Below are 24213 nucleotides of genomic sequence, written 5' to 3' on the forward strand. Positions count from 1 at the left end.
GCTCAGGAAGGAGACGCGCTCTGTCTGCTAGAGATTTAGGTACTTTGGTGCGAAAAGTGCATATCAATCCCAAAGGACCTTGTGAAGATGCTGGAGGAAACAGGTACAAAAGTATCTGTATCCACAGTAAAATGAGTCCTATATCGACATAACCTGAAAGGCCGCTCAGCAAGGAAGAAGCCACTGCTCCAAAACCGTCATAAAAAAGCCAGACTACGGTTTGCAACTCCACATGGGGACAAAGATTGCACTTTTTGGAGAAATGTCCTCTGGTCTGATGAAACAAAAATAGAACTGTTTGGCCATAATGACCATTGTTATGTTTGGAGGAAAAAATGAGAGGCTTGCAAGCCGAAGAACAGCATCCCAACCGTGAAGCGCGAGGGGTGGCAGCATCATGTTGTGGGGGTGCTTTGCTGCAGGAGGGACTGGTGCACGTCACAAAATAGATGGCATCATGAGGTAGGAAAATTATTTAGATATGTAGGCAGCATCTCAAGGCATCAGTCATGAAGTTAAAGCTTGGTCTCAAATGGGTCTTCCAAATGGACAATGACCCAAAGCATACTTCCAAAGTTGTGGCAAAATGGCTTAAGGAAATCAAAGTCAAGGTATTGGAGTGACCATCACAAAGCCCTGAACTCAATCCTATAGAAAATTTGTGGGCAGAACTGAAAAAGTATGTGCGTGCAAGGAGGCCTACAAACCTGACTCAGTTACACTAGCTCTGTCAGGAGGAATGGACCAGAATTCACCCAACATATTGTGGGAAGCTTGTGGAAGGCTACCCGAAACGTTTGACCCAAGTTAAATAATTTAAAGGCAATGCTACCAAATACTAATTGAGTGTATGTAAACATCTGACCCACCTGGAATGTGATGAAAGAAATAAAAGCTGAAATTAATCATTCTCTACTATTATTCTCACATTTCACATTCTTAAAATAACGTGGTAAACCTAATTGATATATTTGGCAAAGGTGTATGTAAACTTCCGACTTCAACTCTACGTGTTGAAGGTCTTGGTGGTGTATCTCTGTTGCACCCAGGACTTCATGAAAAGGGTTCCGCTTTGTGAAAAGAGTCCTACTGGGCCTTCTCCTTAGTTCGTACATGTAAGGCTCTGATTGTCCACAAGAGGTCACAATGTCCTTCGCCTTAGTTGTCTGTGTTTACTTTCACTCGTTCTGGAAGAGTGGTCTTCTGAGTTGTGATGAGAGCAGTGTGGTCGACGATGATATGAAGAGAATAACCGGATGATGCTACTTAAATTCACATTCTCAGATACAGTACTTAGAAGAGCTTGTCAACCGTAACATTGATTGTTAGAAAGGCTACTTTGTCTTCTTCAACTCGTGTTGATTTCCAGGGTCGTGATCAATGGGGACCGAGGTGCAGCTTGAATCCTTCTCGTCGAATATGTTAATTCTGAACTCAGTCTTTCATACACTTGGGTAAAAGTGGCGTTTCCGTCATACTGACACGCCCTCTGAGCTCCGTGGCTCGTTACGTGGCAAAACATCAAAAACTTTAATCTTGTTGGAAAATTAAAATCACATTCCTATATTAACTAAAGTATTCTCTTCATCCTCGATATTTCCTACACAGCGTAAAGCATATAAACCTGATATACACAGTGTGAAAGCTCTTCAAGTTACAATATTGTATCACTTTTATACAATTTTTAATGACACCACAAAATAAGACATTAATGTCCTATAGACCATCCCTCATCATTCCCCACATTCGGATGTTGAACTATATTGTTCCAGTATCCACTTTTGGACCTTTAACATCATCAAATGGTCCTTTTGTTCGATTAAGTCCGCCATTATTTATCCAAAATGTCAATTTATTTGGCGCGTTTGATCCAGAAAAACACTGGTTCCAACTTGCCCAACGTGACTACAAAATATCTCAAAAGTTACCTGTAAACTTTGCCAAAACATTTCAAACTACTTTTGTAATACAACGTTAGGTATTGTAACGTAAATAATCGATAAAATTGAAGACGGGAGAGATCTGTGTTCAATACAGGAGGAAAACAAACTGTAGCTCGCTTTCTGGTCACGCGCCTCTATCTAACAGTACACTTCAAGTTACCCTCGTTCTGGAAGCCCACACTTCTTCATTACACAAAGGAAAAACCTCAACCAATTTCTAAAGACTGTTGACATCCAGTAGAAGCGGTAGGAATTCCAAGAAGGTCCCTTAGAAATCTGGATTCCCAATGATTCATTCAAAAGAGAGTGACCTCAAAAAAAGACAGTCTGAATGGTTTGTCCTTGGGGTTTCACCTGCTAAATAAGTTCTGTTATACTCACAGACATGATTCAAACAGTTTTAGAAACTTCAGAGTGTTTCCTATCCACATCTACTAACAATATGCATATATTATCTTCTGGGGATGAGTAGCAGGCAGTTGAATTTTGGCATGCTTTTCATCCAAAGTTCCGAATGCTGCCCCCTATCCTAGAGAAGATAACAAAAGAATTCCATTCACCAATACTAGAGACCAAAAGGAGTCATCTGCTGCCTAAAATTTACAACTGATGTGAGGTGTCATAAAACCCCCACACCAATCCCTCCTCCCCTCTGCGGGTGTGAGGGCTCTGTAGATGCTGATCCATTGTAACCTAATCTTTGGATCCTCACAGGAGAGTCACTTGCTGTAACCCAGGAAAACCGAATCTCAGTTTTAAATTCCTCATATAGCAAAGATGCCGATGAGTTGGGCGGCGTTGCTCTGTCCAAATCCAACGGACAGATATTAAGCTCAACTCCACGGCTCATGGGAGACTGGACATTCGCAAGGCGGAGGAGATCGGTGAGGCGGTCTGGCCACCCTTTATCTATCCGTGAAGATCCTATCCAGCTATCAAACAGCTTTGCCCCACTTGAGACAGGCCTTCCAGCCCTGGGAGTCAGCATGGATCCTGGTTTTATACAAACAGCCGGCAGCCGCCCAGTGGCCCCCTCCCCCACTGCCACCGCAGTTCACGACAACCATCATTGTGGGCAGCTCGATGGTGAGAGACTGTCTCTGATCCACTGTCACCCAGGAGCCCGTGTCCATGACATCAACTTTCTCCTGCCAACAGTTCTGGCCAACTACTCCGATACCGACACCAACGTCACTCATGTTTTAACAACCTTTGTTTTTGTTTTAACGACTTTTTTCAAACACCCTCGCGAGCACATGGAGGAGAATAATGATCTCTGGCCCCCTCCCGTGCTACCGAAGGGGTGCGGAACTTTTCAGCCGACTCTTTGCACGGAACGAGCACCTGAATAAACTTTGCAACGACAGGAAGGTCTCTTTTTGTGACAACTTTGATTTGCTGTGGGAACAACCAGTACTTTTGAAAAGCGATGGGATTCATCCTAACTGCAGGGGTTCCAGGATTATTTCCAGCAACATCGCAAACTGTTTTAGAGACTGACAGACAGGGTCTGGTAGTGCTCCAGTTCTCCCTGGCAGAATAAGCAACAGAGGACTTGAAAACCTTATCAACTCCTGTAGAAATGGTACTATGGTTATTGTGAGTAACCTAATGTATGTTCCTTTAACTCCAACTTCTAGTGAGTTTATACAAACTGTTATCGCCTACCATTCGGATAGATTGTAGAATGTCAGAAAACGTGGTTGTAACATTAGTCACTTGGTTGTTATTCCATTGGTTACCTCGCGGCAGATGTCCCAGGGGCAGAGTGGCCCACACTCATTGAATATGGCGCTTTTAAATGTTAGAGCTATCACAAGTAAAATATTCTTATGATTGACCTCAATTCCTGAGTGCAAAGTTGATTGTATGTTTCTCACTGAAACATGGCTGTCATCATACTTTAGTGCTGCTCTTATTGAAGCCTCCCCTCTGGACTACAGCTTTTCATGCTCTATAAGGAAAAGGTAAAAGGGTGGGGTGACAGACTCTATTTTTACTAATGCTCTCAACTGTAAGAATATTTCATTTGGCGACTTTTGATCTTTTGAGCATCATGCTATACTGTTCAAATGTCATCCACCAGTGCTGGCCATAACCCTGTATAGGCCACCAAAGCACTGTCCCAGTATCCTTACTGATTTATCTGAACTATTGTCTATTGTACTTGGTAACTATGTTACAATTATTGTGTTGGGCGATTTTAATATTCATGTTGACAAATAGACTGATATTCATGTTGGCAAAGAGACTGACTCCAAGACCATTGAATGTATTCATCTTTTGAGCTCTATGGACTTCATCCAACATGTTACTGGGCCCACCCATAACTGCGGCCGTACTCTGGACCTGGTTATTAACAAGGGGCTTTCTACTGGGCCCACCCATAACTGCGGCCGTACTCTGGACCTGGTTATTAACAAGGGGCTTTCTATTGATATATCCTCTACTGTTGATGTCACTTTATCTGATCAACACTGTGTTTTTTTTACTACCTTGTTGCCCATAGCACAGGTTAATACTGAACACATTATTAAGAAACACTATCTTACCTCTGAAGTTTCTACAGATTTTATTGATTGTGTGAACAATACTCCACCACCTATTCTGCCTTCCTCTTGTGAGGATTTAGTTGATAACTTTAATAGCAAATGAGAGGCGACCATTGATGCCATAGCTCCAATAAAGTTGAAAAAGGACACATCCCATTGGATGAGTGGGGAAACTAATCAATTAAAGAGAAATTGCAGAAAGGTAGAGCAGAAGTGGAGAAAGTCAAAGTTGCAGGTCCATTATGATATTCTGAGAGAGCAACTTGGCATATATAACAAAGCCATTACAAATGCCAGACCGGCTCATTTTTCTAACTTGATCACTATTAATCAGAGGAGTGCTCTTCTCGACCATTGATGGCCTGATAAATCCTTCCCCTGCAAACCTATCTGAACATTCATCCACATCTAAATGTAATGAGTTTGCAGCATATTTCAGAGATAATATAACCAACATTAGGCTGGGTATCAGTCAATCAAGACCTGATGAGAAGTTTGATGATACACTATATATACAAAAGTATGTGAACACCCCTTCAAATTGGTGGATTCTGCTATTTCAGCCACACCCGTTGCTGACAGGTGTAGAACATTGAGCATACAGCCATGCAGTCTCCATAGACAAATATTGGCAGTAGAATGGCACTGTCATAGGATGCCACCTTTCCAACAAGCCAGTTTGTTATTGTGAAGTGGAAATGTCTAGGAGCAACAATGGCTCAGTCACAAAGTGGTAGGCCACACAAGCTCACAGAATGGATTCACCGAGTGCTGAAGAGCGAAGTGGTGTGGAAGCACTTGACTGGTCCGCACAGAGTCCTGACCTCAACCCCATCAAACAACTTTGGGATGAATTGGAAAGCTGAGTTCGATCCAGGCCTAATCGCCCAACCTCATTAATGCTCTTGTGGCTGAAACGAAGCATGTCCCTGCAGTAATGTTCCAACATCTTGTGGAAAGACTTCCCAGAAGAGTGGAGGCTGTTATAGCAGCAAAAGGGGGACTAACTCCATATTAATGCCCATGATTATGGATTGAGATGTTCGACGAGCTGGTGTCCACATACTTGTGTTTAAGTAGTGTATGTTCCCTAGCCTACCACACAAAGGCAGTATGGATTTATTTTCCCTGGTTGACACAGACATGCTCATGAAGTGATATCACGACTTTAGCCTTCTACCTGCCTTCTCGATCCCATCCCCACCACCTTCTTCAAAAAAGTGTTTAATTGCATATCTGAAGAAGTGTAAGCTATTGTTAATCACTCCCTGTTCACAGGCACTTTCCCCACTGCACTAAACTATGGTGAAACCCCTTCTGAAGAAAAGGAATCTAGATTCTTCAGCATTTTTTCGGCCAATCTTGAACCTTTCATTCTTAAGCAAAATTCTGGAGTAATTAGTGTTCAAACAGAAAAATATTTTTTTAGTACCAACTGCATTTAAAAAAATTACAATCTGGTTTTCGTGCCCACCTCAGCACAGAGACAGTTAACGAGGTTAACGAGGTAAATTTAGTTAACGAGGTAAATGATCTTAGAGCCAACACAGACGTCAAACAGCTCTCTGTCCTCTTAGATTTAAGTGCTGCATTCGACACTGTTGATCGTGATGTCCTTCTGGACACACTGGAGAGGTTGGTTGGTCTCTCTGGGTCCAGTTTTAAATTGGTTTAGGACCTATTTAACTGGTTGAGAGTTTTTTGTCACCCTTGGTGAACATAAGTCAGAGAAAATACAGATCACGCGGTGTTCCATAAAGTTCGATTTTGGGTCCAATACTGTTCAGTTTATATACAGTATGTTACCCCTTGGCAGCGTTATCAAAAAGCACAACATTGATTTCCACTGCTATGCAGACAATACACAACTTTACATTTCTGTGTCACTGGAGGATTTTAGCTCCACTGATAAATTATTAGACTGTATTAGTTATTTAAATAGCAAAATCAAGAAATGACCAGGGGAACTTATTGTTGGAGCCAAAGCACTGAAAGAGAATCTGGCAATACATTTTAATTCACAGGCAATAAGGATGAAACTAGGTAAAAAAAATGTTTGTAAATCGAGGTGTTATTTTAGATTCTGAACTAAGTTTCGAATCACACATTAGTAATGTGACCAAAATAACTTTTTACCAGCTGAGGGACATTGCCAAGGTGTGGCCATTTCTCTCTCAGGCTGATACAGAGAAACTCATCCATGCTTTTATTACAAGTATGCTTGACTACTGCAATGCTCTCCTGTCTGGTCTACCCAAGAAAGCAATTCGTCAACTGCAAAACATACAGAATGCTTCAGCACGGGGTACTGACCAAGACCAGACGGAGAGCAGACATTACACCGGTTTTAAGGTCTCTGCACTGTAAAACATGCAGAATGCTTCAGCACGGGGTACTGACCAAGACCAGACGGAGAGCAGACATTACACCGGTTTTAAGGTCTCTGCACTGTAAAACATGCAGAATGCTTCAGCACGGGGTACTGACCAAGACCAGACGGGGACAGGCATTACACTGGTTTTAAGGTCTCTGCACTGTAAAACATACAGAATGCTGCAGCACGGGTACTGACCAAGACCGGACGGAGACAGGTATTACACCGGTTTTAAGGTCTCTGCACTGTAAAACATGCAGAATGCTTCAGCACGGGGTACTGACCAAGACCAGACGGAGAGCAGACATTACACCGGTTTTAAGGTCTCTGCACTGTAAAACATGCAGAATGCTTCAGCACGGGGTACTGACCAAGACCAGACGGGGACAGGCATTACACTGGTTTTAAGGTCTCTGCACTGTAAAACATACAGAATGCTGCAGCACGGGTACTGACCAAGACCAGACGGAGACAGGTATTACACCGGTTTTAAGGTCTCTTACACTGTAAAACATACAGAATGCTGCAGCACGGGTACTGACCAAGACCAGACGGAGAGCATACATTACACTGGTTTTAAGGCCTCTGCACTGTAAAACATACAGAATGCTGCAGCACGGGGTACTGACCAAGACCAGACGGAGAGCATACATTACACTGGTTTTAAGGCCTCTGCACTGTAAAACATACAGAATGCTGCAGCACGGGGTACTGACCAAGACCAGACGAGGACAGGCATTACACCGGTTTAAAGGTCTCTGCACTGGCTGCCTGTGAGTTTTAGAATGAATTTAAAAAATATTCTATTGGTTTTTAAATCAATCCACGATTGTGCACCCCAATACATGTCAGACATGATTTTAAGTTATGTACCCAGTAGGTCCCTCAGGTCCTCTGGCACTGGCCTTTTAACTATCCCAAAGCCTAGGACCAAGAGGCATTTGGTCAGCCTTTAGTTATTATGCCACCAGCCTCTGTAATAGCCTGCCAGAGAACCTGAGGGGGACCAAGAGGCATGGAGAGGCTGCCTTTAGTTACTATGTCCCCAGCCTCTGTAATAGCCTACCAGAGAACCTGACGGGGACCAAGAGGCATGGAGAGGCAGCCTTTAGTTACTATGTCCCTAGCCTCTGTAATAGCCTACCAGAGAACCTGAGGAGGACCAAGAGGCATGGAGAGGCAGCCTTTAGTTACTATGTCCCCAGCCTCTGTAATAGCCTACCAGAGAACCTGAGGAGGACCAAGAGGCATGGAGAGGCAGCCTTTAGTTACTATGTCCCCAGCCCTCTGCCAGAGAACCTGAGGGGGACCAAGAGGCATAAAGAGGCAGCCTTTAGTTATTAAGGCCCCAGCCTCTGTAATAGCCTACCAGAGAACCTGAGGGAAGCAGAAACTGTGGACATATTTAATCTGAAAACAGCTTTTAGCTTTGCTTTTTCTTCAGGTGGTGTTTAGTTGTTCAGTTTGAGTCATTCTTTAGTTTTTTATCTTATGTTTGTTGTGTAGTAAATATTTACGCTTTTATTGTCATTGCTTTTTATTCGTTTTTTTCCGGAAAAGCACATTGGATTGCATTCCATGTCTGAAATGCTGTATAAATAAAGCTTGATTTAATTTGATTGGGCCAGGCTGCCTTAGGCCGGACACACAGGGACTCCTGAGTATGGAAACCACTTAGCTAACGATGAAAGATATCTATCATTTTACCGTATGCATCCCTCCATCCCTCCCTCCCTCCCTCCCATCCCTCCCTCTGTCCCATCCCATCCCTCCCCCTCTGTCCATCTCATCCTCTCCCTTTCTGAGTCCCGTCTGCATGTCCTTTTATAGATTGGAGACATTTCCTTTTTGCTTATGTCAGTAAGTGTGTTTCTGGGCCACAGCCAAGCGGTGTGGGATATGTAACAGAACTTTTCTGCAGTCCTGCTCTCTCTCTCTCTCTCTCTCTCTCTCTCTCTCTCTCTCTCTCCCTCCCTCTCTCTCTGTCTCTCTATCTCTCTCTGTCTCTCTCTGTCCTCGCTCTCTCCCTCTCCCCCTCTCCTCTCTATCTCTCTCTCTCTCTCTCTCTCTCTCTCTGTCTCTCTCTCTCCCTCCCTCTCTCTCTCTATCTCTCTCTCTGTCTCTCTCTGTCCTCGCTCTCTCCCTCTCCCCCTCTCCCCCTCTCTCTCTGTCTCTATCTCTCTCTCATTCTCTCTCTCTCTCTCTCTCTCTCTCTCTCTCTCTCCTCTGTCCTCTCTCTCTCTCTCTGTCCTCGCTCTCTCTCTTTCTGGCAGCCAATCATTCTAGAATGTTTGACATTATCACTGTCTGCCTCAGAATAATTAACAAGCTTTTAGTCCCATTAGACATGACAAAAACAGAGAAAAATATTATGACAAGTGGTTCCATTCACAAACCCAGTTCCGCTAAACAGAAGTGATTCTGCAGAAAACATTTTCACTAAGCAAAGAGTGTCTGGCCCAAGATTAATGCCCTTCTGCTCTTTGAAAAGTAGCTTAGCAAAAGACAAATCCTAAGATTCCAGCAACTTTATCATCTGTATTGTGTGCAATGTTGGCCTTCTGTCAATTCAGAACGGTTGACTAAATCAGTCAGTGGTTCTCAGTTCTCTCCTCAGGAACCCCCAGCTGTTCCAGAGGTAGTTCACTAGATTCAACTTGTCAGTTAACACAATAATAACACGGAATTTTAGCAATATAATATGGCTGACCAGAAGGGAAAAAAAACTGTATGCTTCCTCAAATGGATTGACCGATTTGAGAAAGGCTCTTTATAGAACCATTCTCCAAAAATGTTCTATAAAGAACCATAAAACAGTGTTCTATATCCCCCAAAAAGGGATGTAAACTAAGCGGAACCCTTTTTTTAGTGCTCTATAGAACCTTTTTGGAGAATGCACACACACCCACCCACCCACACAGACACACACACACACACGCACGCACGCACGCACGCATGCCCGCACGCACGCAAACACACACACACACACACACTCGCTCACTCCCTGGAGGTACTTCCTGATGAGACACAAATAGGATTGATCTGGAGCCAGGGGTGAAAGTAAGCCAGTATGGTACCTGCAAAATAAATAGTGGGATACGCTGTACCTGTAAAACAATAAATACAACATGCCAAAAAACTATTACACCTCTATTTAACATTATTGCATGTCAGCTGAATAAAAAATGTGCAAATTGACTGGACACCGCGTGGTATACACTCTAAAATGCATTGTGGTGTAAGAAGAATACTTACATTTTGTCAAGGATGAGTGGCGGAGACGCTTGCGGACAAGGCGAGATGAGTGAACCAGACCGCGGCGGGCGTGGATGCATCAATTCAGGCTATAAGTGTAGACCTAATGACAGTCACAGTCATGTCATTACAATACACATTGGTGTTTTGTACAAATGTCTCTTTCTATTCATCAAATTGCAGGGGCACAGTGCACTGTAAGTGATTGTTTGACCATCAGATGAAAAGATCATGACTGGTTGTGTTGATGCCAGATTAAAAGGCATAGGCGAGGGCCTCCCGAGTGGCGCAGCGGTCTAAGCCCTGTATCACAGTGCTTGAGGCGTCACTACAGATCCAGGTTCGATCCCGGAATGTGTTTCACAATTGGCCCAGCGCCGTCCGGTTTAGGGGAGGGTTTGTTCGGCTGGGATGTCCTTGTCTCATCGCGCTCTAGCGACTCCTCTGTCGGGCCGGTTGCCAGTTGTACGGTGTTTCCTCCGACACATTTGTGCGGCTGGCTTCTGAGTTAAACAAGCAGTTGCTCAAGAAGCAGTGCGGCTTGGCAGGGTTGGTTGTTTCGGAGGACGCTTGGCTCTCGACCTTCACCTCTCCGGAGTCCGTACAGGAGTTGCAGCGATGGAACAAGACTGTAACTGCCAATTGGATATCATGAAATTGGGGAGAAAAAGGGGTAAAAAAGTACCAACAAAAAGATATTTAAAAAAAATATACATCGGCAGCGTGTCCATAAGGCTGTTTTTCGGTGTTATCAGGATACCCTGTCATTTTTGTGGTATTCAAAAACAAATGTGTGCGCACTTGGGTATTACGGGTAAGAAATTAAATCTACATTCAACCATGGCAAGAGCATCTTATTTACACCTTACGACGTGTTGAATTCACTGCAACATTGTTATTAGAAGAAAAGCTATAGAAGGATTGGAAGGATTGGTCCTTCGAGCCGGATAGCCATTGTTCAACAATTGTTTACTACAACGTTTACATTTTACTCAAACTTTTAGCACTGCAATTGTGTCGCTGTGTCATGATGGGTTTTTGATGGTGACTAAAGGAAGACTAAAACTAGTTTAGGGCCGGAGGACAAGGCGGGATGCTCTGACTAGGTAATAGTAGGGGAAACACTGACTCTAAAGTGCCTGTATTGCAATATGCAGTGACTCAGACACTCTGGCATCAAGGGCAGTGTTTACTTCAGCTTCATTGTACATCGGAAGGGGAAAAGCAATCTATCATTTGGAGAAACCAGTCAGCAGCCAGTCAGGATGGCTAAGATCCAGTTTTGGGATGCTGTTCAACACCCACAGGGAGGTAAAACTTCAGACTTCCTGCCAGGCGTGGTTGTTGTTGATTGTCAAGTCGATTGCCTGGGAGAAAATAGGTATTCTGGACTCCAGTATCCTCCCCCTCCACCCCCTATCCCCTCTGGGAAATTGAACCACTCTCCTGCGTTATTCTAGCCAGACTACTCTTTGGAGGGGGGGGGGGGTAAGAACCACCCCCACCACCTACTTCCATTAAGCAGAGGCAGCCTCTAGCCCCCCGCCCCCAGCGAATGAACAAAACAAGTTGAGGTGTAAAAAGCAATATCCCCAAAGCTCGCCTTGGTTATCCTGGGTCCCGACCCTCCCTTTGTAGCAAAACCTTTACCTAATCATCTCAATTATAGAGTCCAGCCCTTCTGTAATCTGGGATTTGTACTGCAGTTCACACAACATGACAGAATGTATTTCCATACTAATGCCTGCAAAGAGACATGAAGTGGTTTCAAGTTTTAGTGTCATGTGCACAAGTACAGTGAACTGCCTTTCTTGCAAGCTCCAAACCAGTAATCAATATCAAGGGTTAAGGGGATAGGGATACTGGAGCTATAGAGGTAAAGGGGTAAAATGGGGGTAAAATGACTAGGCATCGGGATATAAGATAAATAGAGTAGCAGCAGCATACATTTTGATTATATGATTCTCCATGAAAAATAAAATAAAAGGGTCAACACAGATAGTCCATGTAGCCATTCTGTTAACTATTTAACAGTCTTATGGTTTGGGGATAAAATATGTTCAGGAGGCTGTTGGTGTCCGACTTGATGCACCGGTACCACTGGCCTTCCTTTCCCACCGCCTGATATAGAGGCGCTGGATGACAGGGACCTCAGCCCCAGTGATGTAATGGGCTGTCCTCACAACCCTTTGTAGCTCCATTCGATCGCGGGCGGTGCTGTTGCCATACCAAGCAGTGATGCATCCAGTCAAGATGCTTTCACCGGTATGGCTATAGATCTTTTGGAGGATTTGAAGGCCAATGCCAAACCTTTTCATCCTCCTGGGTGGAAAGAGGCACTGTCGCGCCTTCTTGAGTGGAACATTTTAAGTCCTTAGTCATTTGGACATAGAGGAACTTGAAGCTCTCGACCCATTCCACTGCAGCTCTGTCGATGTGGATGGGGTGTGTTCGCTCCCCCTTTCTTGTAGTCCACGATCAGCTCTTTGGTCTTACTGGTGTTGAGGGAGAGGTTGTTGTCCCAGGAACCATAGTGCCAGGTCACTGACCTCCTCCTTGTAGGCAGTCTCAGTGTCACCGGTGATCAGACCTACCACCATTGTGTCATCAGCAAACTTGATGATGGTGTTGGAGTCGTGCATAGCCATGCTGTCAAGGGTGAACAGGGAGTATCGGAGGGGACTGATCACGCACCCCTGAGGGGCCCCTGTGTTGAGGATCAGCGTGGTTGATGTGATGTTGCCAACCCTCACCACCTGGGGTTGGCCCGTCAGGAAGTCCAGGATCCAGCTGCAGATGGAGGTGTTCAGTCTCGTGGTCCTAGGTCTTGGTGACGAGCTTGAAGGGACAATGGTGTTGAACGCAAGCTGTAGTCTATTCCAACATTCTCACATACGGCACCAGTCAAAAGTTTGGGCACACCTACTCATTCAAGGGTGTTTCTTTATTTTTACCATTTTCTACATTGTAGAATAATAGCGAAGACATCTAAACTTTGAAATAACATATTTGTAATCATGTAGTAATATAAAAAGATTTAAACAAATCTAAATATATTTTATATTTGAGATTCTTCAAAGTAGCCACCCTTTGTCTTAATGACAGCTTTGCACACTTGCCATTCCCTCAACCAGCTTCACCTGGAAAGCTTTTCCAACGGTCTTGAAGGAGTTCCCACATATGCTGAGCACTTGTTGACTGCATTTCCTTCACATTGCGGTCCAACTCATCCCAAACCATCTCAATTGGGTTGAGACCTGGTGATTGTGAATGGATGATGATGGAGGCCATGTCATCTGACGCAGCACTCCATCACACTCCTTCTAGGTCAAATAGCCCTTACACAGCCTGGAGGTGTGTTGGGTCATTGTCCTGTTGAAAAACAAATTAAATTCCCACTAAGCTCAAACCAGATGGGATGGCGTGTCGCTGCAGAATACTGTGGTGGCCATGCTGGTGAAGTGTGTCTTGTATTCTAAATAAATCACAGACAGTTTCACCAGGAAAGCACCCCCACACCATCACACCTGCTCCTCCATGCTTCACAGTGAGAACCACACTTGGGGAGATCATCTGTTCACCTACTCTGCATCTCACAAAGACACAGCGGTTGGAACCAAAAATGTCATTTGGACTCATCAGACCAAAGGACAGATTTCTACTCGTGTTTCTTGGCCCAAGCAAGTCTCTTCTTCTTATTGGTGTCCTTTAGTAGTGTTTTTTTTGCAGCAATTCGACCATTCAACCAGTCTCCTGTGAACAGTTGATGTTGAGATGTGTCTGTTACTTGAAATCTGTGAAGCATTCATTTGGACTACAATCTGAGGCTGGTAACTCTAATGAACTTATCCTCTGCAGCAGAGGTAACTCTGTGTCTTCCTTTCCTGTGGCTGTCCTCATGAGAGCCAGTTTCATCATAGTGCTTGATGGTTTTGCAACAGCACTTGAAGAAACTTTAAAAGTTCTTGAAATTTTCCTGATTGACTGATCTTGTCTCTAAGTAATGATGGACTGTCGTTTCTCTTTGATTTTTTTTAGCTGTTCTTGCAATAATATGGAATTGGTATTTTACCAAATAGAGCTATCTTCTGTATACCAACCCTACCTTGTCACAACACAACTGATTGGGACAAACACATTAAGAAGGAAATTCCACTAATAACATGACACACCTGTTATTTGAAATGCATTCCAGGTGACTAACTCATGAACCTGGTTGAGAGAATGCCAAGAGTGTGCAAAGCTGTCATCAAGCAATGGGTGGCTACTTTGAAGACTTTTGTGGTTACTACATGATTCCATGTGTGTTATTTCATAGTTTTGATGCCTTGACTATTATCCCACATGTAGAAACTAGTACAAATAAAGAAAAGTATGAGAGAGAGAGTCGGTCCAAAATGTTGACTGGTACTATAGTTATTCCTTTTATCTAGGTGGGTGAGGGCAATGTGCAGTTCAATTGAGATTTCATTGTCTATGGATCTGCTGGGGCGGTATGCACATTGGAGTGGGTCTAGGGTGTCTGGGATGACAGAGTGGATGTTTGCCATAACCATCCTTTCAAAGCACTTCATGATTACAGATGTGAGAGCTTCAGGGTGATAGTCATTGTGGCATGAATCTTTAGAGTTCTTAGGAACAGGAATGATCGTAGTCATTTTAAGACGCGGGGATTACAGACTGGGACAAGGAGAGGTTGAAAATTACCATGGATATGCCTGCCAGTTTATCTGCGCATGCTCTGAGAATGCGCCCTGGAATACCGTCCATGGTGTGCGTGTGTATGTGTGAGTGTGAGTGTGTATGTATATGTGCAAGTGTGTGTAGGATTTATAACCTGAGAATGTGTTTGTTCTCAGCATGTCTTCAGGGAGGCCTCTAGCTGAGAAGGTTAGCAAGGTTGGCTAGAAAGGAAGGGGATCATAACGGAACATCTCCTCGAAGGAGTCGGTGACGTGAACACCGGGAGCGAATATTGTCTCTCTTGTCTCAAATGAACGTTCAACTGATTGTTGTCTGTTTCCTGCCTCTCCGACAGCTCAGCCAAATGCACCTAAAATACATGATGGATGGTGGGCATACAAGGAGGTGGTTCAGGGGAGCTTCGTACCAGGTAAGAATCCCTATACTGTACTGTATACAGTTAAGACTGATGTTTATTTTCTATAAGCTTGAACTAGAGTTTTTTTCTCCCCAGTGTGAAGTGTGAAGAACATTGCATTTTTTCTGTTTTCACAACTCGACTACCTTGCCAGTGGCGCTGTTTTTAATTCTTACAAGACTTTTGTTGCCCTTGTCGTCTAGTTGTTTCGTCGCTGATTGACTGGCAGGTTTACAAGGGCCTTTCATTCTACCTTGTTCATTTCCTTCTATGTGTACCCATCACTGCAATTATTTCCCAAGATTGTATTTTTCTTATGCTGAGCTGTTGAGGGCTTTTGATGATGCTGCAGGTGTGTGTGTGTGTTGTGTTGCATGCAGATGTGTTCTTTTAAATGAGTTTGTGCAGAGCTGGGATGATAAAGCAACAACTACCCACACTGACATTACCTTCCTTTTACCCAAGCATTTTGTGCATGTTGGTCATTTTTTGTGATTTTGCTACACAGTGTTCCTGTAGATTGTTCTAAAACCATTATTTGGTCAACAGTAATAGCCTATTCATCACGTTGATTCCTACTATTATATGAAAGTAACTGCTTGTTCCCATTTCACTGTCGGCTGATGTGTGAGCGAGCCTCTCACTCCCTCTCACTGTGCGCATGGAGGAAGTGATGCAGTCTGAGGAGCACAAGCACATGACTGTTGCTCAAAATGTAATTGCGGGAAAAAGACTGTTTATAAAGCAACTTCCGTTGTTCTAGTTACAGAGAGGAGAGTCACAGCTTTCTGTGAGTATATCATTTATTTCTCACTTAATGTTGAGTTCATGGCACCAATTTACAACCAGATTAGACTGTCATATGGTTTTGATTCGGAGAGGAGAGTCTGGAGTATGGTTTTGATTCGGAGAGGAGAGTCTGGAGTATGGTTTTGATTCGGAGAGGAGAGGAGAGTCTGGAGTATGGTTTTGATTCGCCCGCGGAGAGGAGAGTCTGGAGTATGGTTTTGATTCGCCCGTGGAGAGGAAAGTCTGTCGTATGGTTTCGATTCACCCGCGGGCAGGAGCAGAATACACCATTTTCAGTCATTAGACCTCATCAAGTAGCCTAGGACGAGCACTGGAACGTTTCTGTAGGACATTAGCCTACATTTACGGATAGATGAATCAGAGTCTTTTCAGTTTTCACTTCCTCAGGTTGTGAATAATACAGCTGACATGCACAAAGATGTCGGCAAATTCTCTAAAGAGCACAAATTAAATTGGATAATTCTGGTTCTTATTTTGACAGGTTGCACATCAACATGTCAGTAATGCGTTCGCTGGATATGTTGAATTAAATGGCTGACTTTTTGAATCATAGGCTACCATCTCAGTTGTCTTTCGTTGCACTGAAAAATAGTTGGCTAGATCACCGCCGCTAATGTAAAGTAACTGTCCATAAAAAAGAGATTATCATTGTATTTATTGTTATCGAGCAAAATAGTTGCATTTATCACAATATGACTCTTGTCCATATCTCACAGCTTTAGCTCCTCTCCACAAAATAATGTATTGTAATTTATTGTTATTGCAAAAAAAATGTCAATTTCTTGCGATATTAATTTTGGTCAATATCAACCAGCTCTAAGTGTATACATGTACAGGTGAGGTGTGTTTGTGTGCGTGCATAATTAAGCATTTTCATGCTTTTTATTCCACCTGCAGGTGACCATGTACACATTATTACAGGTGTTGACTGTCAGACTGTGCTGTGTGTTTGTCAGAGACAAATGCTTTATGTTCAATATAATGTCAGCTCCTCTATCCTCACAGGCCTTCCTGCACCACTAACCACCCAGCAGCATCTGGCACCGCTAATAAGCTAGTTATGATCCTCCTGAGCCAGGGAGGGGAGGAGGTAGAGTAATCAGACATTTTTACGTCCCTCTCTTGCCGGTCTCCGCCAGAGAGGTGCTGATAGTAGCTGATAAAGAAGGAGACTTGAAAGAAGTGAAATTTACTGGGTAAAGAAAGGGAGCTAGGGTGAGATAAGGAAGTGAGATTTAAAGGGTGAGAAATGGAGCAAGGGTGAGATAAGGAAGTGAGATTTAAAGGGTGAGAAATGGAGCAAGGGTGAGATAAGGAAGTGAGATTTAAAGGGTAAGAAATGGAGCAAGGGTGAGATAAGGAAGTGAGATTTAAAGGGTAAGAAATGGAGCAAGGGTGAGATAAGGAAGTGAGATTTAAAGGGTAAGAAATTGAGCAAGGTTGAGATAAGGAAGTGAGATTTAAAGGGTAAAAAATGGAGCTAGGGTGAGATAATGAAGTGAGATTTAAAGGGTAAGATATGGAGCTAGGGTGAGATAAGGAAGTGAGATTTACTGGGTAAAGAAAGGGAGCTAGGGTGAGATAAGAAAGTGAAACTTACTGGGTAAGAAATGGAGCTATGGTGAGATAAGGACGTGAGATTTAAAGGGTAAGAAATGGAGCTAGGGTGAGATAATGAAGTGAGATTTACTGGGTAAAGAAAGGGAGCCAGGGTGAGATAAGGAAGTGAGATTTAAAGGGTAAGAAATGGAGCAAGGGTGAGATAAGGAATTGAGATTTAAAGAGTAAGAAATGGAGCAAGGGTGAGATAAGGAAGTGACATTTACTGGGTAAGAAATGGAGCAAGGGTGAGATAAGGAAGTGAGATTTAAAGGGTGAGAAATGGAGCAAGGGTGAGATAAGGAAGTGAGATTTAAAGGGTGAGAAATGGAGCAAGGGTGAGATAAGGAATTGAGATTTAAAGAGTAAGAAATGGAGCCAGGGTGAGATAAGGAAGTGAAATTTACTGGGTAAGAAAGGGAGCTTGGGTGAGATAAGGAAGTGAGATTTAAAGGGTAAGAAATGGAGCAAGGGTGAGATAAGGAAGTGAGATTTAAAGGGTAAGAAATGGAGCAAGGGTGAGATAAGTGACATTTACTGGGTAAGAAAGGGAGCTAGGTTGAGATAAGGAAGTGAAATTTACTGGGTAAGAAAGCGAGCTAGGTTGAGATAAGGAAGTTAAATTTACTGGGTAAGAAAAGGAGCTAGGGTGAGATAATGAAGTGAAATTTACTGAGTAAGAAACGGAGCTAGGTTGAGATAATGAAGTGAGATCAATTGGGTAAGAAACGGAGCTAGGGTGAGATAATGGAGTGAGATTTAATGGGTAAGAAATGGAGTTAGGGTGAGATAATAAAGTGAGATTTACTGGGTAAGAAAGGGACCTAGGTTGAGATAATGGAGGGAGATCGAATGAGTAAGAAATGGAGCTAGGGTGAGATAATGGAGGGAGATTTACTGGGTAAGAAAGGGAACTAGGGTGAGATAATAAATTGAGATTTACTGGGTAAAACAGGAAGCTAGTGTGAGATAAGGAAGTTAAATATACTGGGTAAGAAAGGGAACTCGGGTGAGATTATAAAGTGATATTTACCGGGTAAGAAACAGAGCTAGGGTTAGATAATGCTGAATTTGTTGATCATGCACTGTGGTTTTTATAACTAGGACTGCAGGGAGACTGGGAGGATTTGGTCGGTATTGTTTTTATGGATGTTATTTTACCTTTTCAATTGTTGTCTTTGAATTTGGATGGATAAAATGGTAGCTTTTAACGTTTTATATAAGGGTTTGGTTTGACAAATTTCTCAGGATGTATTTAAAAATTGATGTTTTATCAATACTCTTACACAAACGCTTGTTTTGCTATGGTTCAAAAGCATATTTTGAAAATCTGAGATGACAGTGTTGTTAAGAAAAGGCTAAGCTTGAGAGCTAGCACATTCATTTCTATTAATTTGCGATTTTCATAAATAGTTATGCTAATGAGCTTGAGGCTATAACTGGATACAGGTTTTTTTCAAACGTGAACAAAACGGAGCGATTTGTGCGATTTGTGCGGAGCGATTTGTCCTACACAAATAATATTTTTTTGAAAAACTGAACATTTGCTATCTAACTGAGAGTCTCCTCATTGACAACATCTGAAGTTCTTCAAAGATAAATGATTTTATTTGAATGATTTTCTTGTTTTTGTGAAAATGTTGCTGGCTGAATTCTAGACTTATAGCTATGCTAGCTATCAATACTCTTACACAAATGCTTATTTAGCTATGGTTGAAAAGCATATTTTGAAAATCTGAGATGACAGTGTTGTTAACAAAAGTCTAAGCTTGAGAGCAAATATATTTATTTCATTTCATTTGCGATTTTCATGAATAGTTAACGTTGCGTTATGCTAATGAGCTTGAGGCTATAAATAGGATCCCGGATCCGGGATTGCTCGACGCAAGAAGTTAAGCAGAAGGACACGTCTGGCACTGCAGGATTTGAGTCCCTGGCGGCGTAGCGTGTTACTGATGGTAGGCTTTGTTACTTTGGTCCCAGCTCTCTGCAGGTCATTCACTAGGTCCCCCCGTGTGGTTCTGGGATTTTTGCTCACCGTTCTTGTGATCATTTTGACCCCACGGGGTGAGATCTTGCGTGGAGCCCTATATCGAGGGAGATTATCAGTGTTCTTGTATGTCTTCCATTTCCTAATAATTGCTCCCACAGTTGATTTCTTCAAACCAAGCTGCTTACCTATTGCAGATTCAGTCTTTTCAGCCTGGTGCAGGTGTACAATTTTGTTTCTGTTGTCCTTTGACAGCTCTTTGGTCTTGGCCATAGTGGAGTTTGGAGTGTGACTGTTTGAGGTTGTGGACAGGTGTCTTTTATACTGATAACAAGTTCAAACATGTGCCATTAATACAGGTAACGAGTGGAGGACAGAGGAGCCTCTTAAAGAAGAAGTTACAGGTCTGTGAGAGCCAGAAATCTTGCTTGTTTGTAGGTGACCAAATACTTATTTTCCACCATAATTTGCAAATAAATTCATAAAAAATCCTACAATTTTATTTTCTGGATTTTTTTTCTTCTCATTTTGTCTGTCATAGTTGAAGTGTACCTATGATGAAAATTACAGGCCTCTCTCATCTTTTTAAGTGGGAGAACTTCCACAATTGGTGGCTGACTAAATACTTTTTTGCCCCACTGTAACTGACCTTTGCAAATGATTGTGCCCTTTCTGAGCCCTTTTGACCCCAATTAGCTTTAGCATTTCCAAAAGGTCAACAAGGACCATCAGTATCCCCTTCTCTGAATCTTTTTAATCGGCTTTGGGGAGAAGATACTCCTAGCCACATATCTAGGATCAGCTCATCCTCCCTCGATCCTAATATTAACTATTAGAGTGCAGGGGAATACAAATCTGACCTTGGATCATTGTGTAGGGTTACTCCATCCTATTCACTCAGTGTGCGGTCATCTTTTCAGAGAGCATTGAGATGTAGCTCTTATTGACACAGTATGGGTTAACTAAAGGTCATAGATCATTAGCTTTGAGCATCATCCGGGGTCATTCTAGTAAGCCTTGCCGAGGTATGAAGCTGTTTATCTGTTATTTATTGTTCTGTTTTTATGTCACCCCCCTTCTCTTTGTCCCATTTCTGCAGATTATGTTGTCCTTTCTGCTGAAAGGTGATTTTAGAGAAGATAAAACCTTTGAAGAATGGCTGGTTGCTGTGAGTTAGGATAAGGGAGGGATGGAGGAGGGAAGGAGGGAGGGGGGCCTGGCAAGATCCAAAGCAGTGGTTGAATCACCTTGAGTTGTCATGCAGGGAGACAGAAAATGTGATGTGGATCTGGTAGCCTGTGGAGTATAGAGGGAGAGAAAGGGAGTTGCATAAAAGTGACTGGTTAACACTCACCCTCCGTCCATTAGTCATTTCTATTCCTTCTCTGTCCTTCCACCCCCCTCTTTCTCCGCCCACTATCTCTTTAAAATGTCCCTTGTCTGTCCTGCACCACTGGAGCAAGATGCAGGGTAGATAGAGACTCGGCTGGTCTGGCTGCCTGCTGGTTGTCTCTCTGCTGTGTAGCTGGTAGGCGTCTGATGGCTCTCTGGTGTGAAGTGTTGCGTTGAGTGCTCCAGCCATGGACTAATGAGAGTGGAGATGGAGAGGACGGGGAGAGGGAAGAGAGAGGGACAATAAGGGAGTGTGAGAGGGTGGGTGAGGGTGATAGGAAGAGACAAGGATGGGAGATGAAGGAGAGATGGAGATGATTACTCACCACGAACTAGAAGAAGCTTTTTCCTTTCACAACTCCGACGAGAAAGATATACTGCACTCCCGGGAACAGGCCCAGATCCCCGTCATTTGCTTGAAGAAAATATAGAGGAAAAGAGGGCAGAGATCGGGCTGCCTTTTGAGAATCCGTAGGCGAGCGAGTAAACTCCCACTGCCCTCAATTCTACTTACTAACATGCAATCATTGGAAAATAAAATGTATGATCTACAATTCCGATTATCTGTAATATCTTATGTTTCACCAAGTCGTGGCTGAACGACGACACAGATCATATAGAGCTGGATGAATTTTCAATGCACCGGCGGAACAGAGAAGCTATGTCTGGTAAGATGAAGGGTGGGGGTGTGTCTTTTTGTCAACATCAGCTGGTGTGCGATGTCTAATATTAAAGAATTATCTAGGTATTTCTCGTCTGAGGTAGTACCTTATGATAAGCTGTAGACCACAGTATCTTCCAAGAGATTTCTTATCTATATTATTCGTAGCCATCTATTTACCACCACAGACCGATGCTGGTGCTAAGACTGCTCTCAACCAACTCTATGGCCATAAGCAAACAAGAAAATGCTCACCCAGAAGCGGCGCTCCTACTGGCCGGGATCTTTAATGCAGGCGAACTTAAATCCATTTTTCAAAATTTTTACCAGCATGTCACATGTGCAATCAGAGGTGAAAAAACTAGACCATCTTCACTCCACACACAGAGATGCATACAATGCTCCTTACAAGCAAAATCTAAATCAGGAAGTGCCAGTGACTCGCTCAATACGTAAGTGGTCAGGTGAAGCGGAGGCTACGCTACAGGACTATTTTGCTAGCACATAACTGGAACATGTTTCAGGATTCATCCAATGGCATTGAGGAGTATACCACCTCAGTTATCGGCTTCATCAATAAGTGCATCGACGACGTCGTCCCCACAGTGACCGTACGTAGATATCCCAACCAGCAGCCATGGATTACAGGCAACATCCGCATCGAGCTAAAGGCTAGCACGTCCACTTTCAAGGAGTGAGACAGTATTCCGGACGACTGTAAGAAATCCTGCTATGCCCTCAGACAAACCATCAAACAAGGAAAGCGTCAATACTGGATTAAGATTGAATCCTACTACACCAGCTCTGACGCTCGTCGGACATGGCAGGGCTTGAAAACTATTACAGACTCCAAAGGGACACCCAGACGCGAGCTGCCCAATGACGCAAGCCTACTAGATGAGCTAAATGCCTCTTATGCTGGCTTTGAGGCAAGCAACACTGACGCATGCACGAGAGCACTAGCTGTTCTGGATGACTGTGATAATGCTCTCGGTAGCCGATGTGAGTAAGACCTTTAAACAGGTCAACATTCACAAAGCCGCGGGTCAGACGGATTACCAGGACGTGTACTCAAAGCATGCGCGGTCCAACTGGCAAGTGTCTTCACTGACAATTTCAACCTCTCCCTGACAGAGTCTATAAGACCTACATGTTTGATGCATACCACCATAGTCCCTGTGCCCAAGGTAGCGAAGTTAACCTTCCTAAATTATTACCAGCCCGTAGCACTCACGTCGGTAGCCATGAAGTGCTTTGAAAGGCTGGTCATGGCTCACATCAAGAGCATCCTCCCGGATACCCTAGATCCACTCCCAATTTGCATACTGCCCCAACAGATCCACAGATGACGCAATCTCAATTCCACTCCCCACTGGCCTTTCCCACCTGGACAAAAGGAACACCTATGTGAGAATGCTGTTCATTGACTACAGCTGAGCGTTCAACACCAAAGTGCCCACATAGCTCATCACTAAGCTAAGGATCCTGGGGTTAAACACCTCCCTCTGCAACTGGATCCTGGACTTCCTGACGGCCGCCCCCAGGTGTTAAGGGTGGGCAACAACACATCTTCCACGCCGATCCTCAACACTAGGGCACCTCAGGGGTGTGTACTTAGTCTCCTCCTGTTCTCGTTGTTCACCCACGACTGCGTGGCCAAACACGAATCCAACACCATCATTAAGTTTGCTGACTATACAACAGTGGTTGGCCTGTTCACCGACAACGATGAGACGGCCTATAGGGAGGAGGTCAGAGAACTGGCAGTGTAGTGCCAGGACAACATCCTCTCCCTCAATGTGAGCAAGACAAAAGCTGATCGTGGACTACAGGAAAAGGTGAGCCGAACAAGCCCCCATTAACATCAACGGGGCTGTAGTGGAGCGGGTCGAGAGTTCAAGTTCCTTGGTGTCCACATCACCAATGATCTATCATGGTTCAAACACACCAAGACAGTTGTGATGAGGGCAGACTCAAAAGATTTGTCATGGGTCCCCAGATCCTCAAAACGTTCTACAGCTGCACCACCGGTTGCATCACCGCCGGGTATGGCAACTGCTCGCCATCTGACCGTAAGGCGCTACAGAGGGTAGTGCGTACAGCCCAATACATCCCTGGGGCCAAGCTTCCTGCAATCCAGTAGTTGTCAGAGGAAAGACCATAAAATTGTCAGAGACTGCAGTCACCCAAGTCAGACATGTTTCTCTGCTACCGCATGGCAAGCGGTACCGGAGCGCCAAATCTAGGACCAAAAGGCTCCATAACAGCTTCTATTCCCAAGCCATAAGATTGCTGAACAACTAATCAAATGGCCACCTAACTATTTCATTGACCCCCCCTTCCATTTGTTTTGTACACTGCTGCTACTCACTGTTTGTTATCTTTGCATAGTCACTTTACCCCTACCTACATGTGCAAATGACCTCTTACCTATACCCCAGCACACTGACTCGGTACCGGTACCCCTGTATATAGCTGCGTTATTGTTATGTCTTAGTGTTAACTGTAAGCTGTCAGTATGGTTGTTGAAGTGTCA

General features: G+C 43.7%; 1 protein-coding gene across 3 annotated transcripts in view; it reads left to right on the plus strand.

The window, feature by feature from the left end:
- LOC135503770 (carbonic anhydrase-related protein 10-like) overlaps positions 1 to 24213 on the plus strand; it is a 374242-nt gene that overhangs the window by 13565 nt on the left and 336464 nt on the right. For all 3 annotated transcript variants that reach the window (XM_064921913.1, XM_064921915.1, XM_064921914.1), the window contains one exon: positions 15163 to 15237. In XM_064921913.1, the coding sequence (XP_064777985.1) occupies positions 15163 to 15237 (75 nt within the window). The remainder of the gene's footprint in view (positions 1 to 15162; positions 15238 to 24213) is intronic.

Source organism: Oncorhynchus masou, chromosome 18 (assembly GCF_036934945.1).
Source record: "Oncorhynchus masou masou isolate Uvic2021 chromosome 18, UVic_Omas_1.1, whole genome shotgun sequence".
NCBI lineage: Eukaryota > Metazoa > Chordata > Actinopteri > Salmoniformes > Salmonidae > Oncorhynchus > Oncorhynchus masou.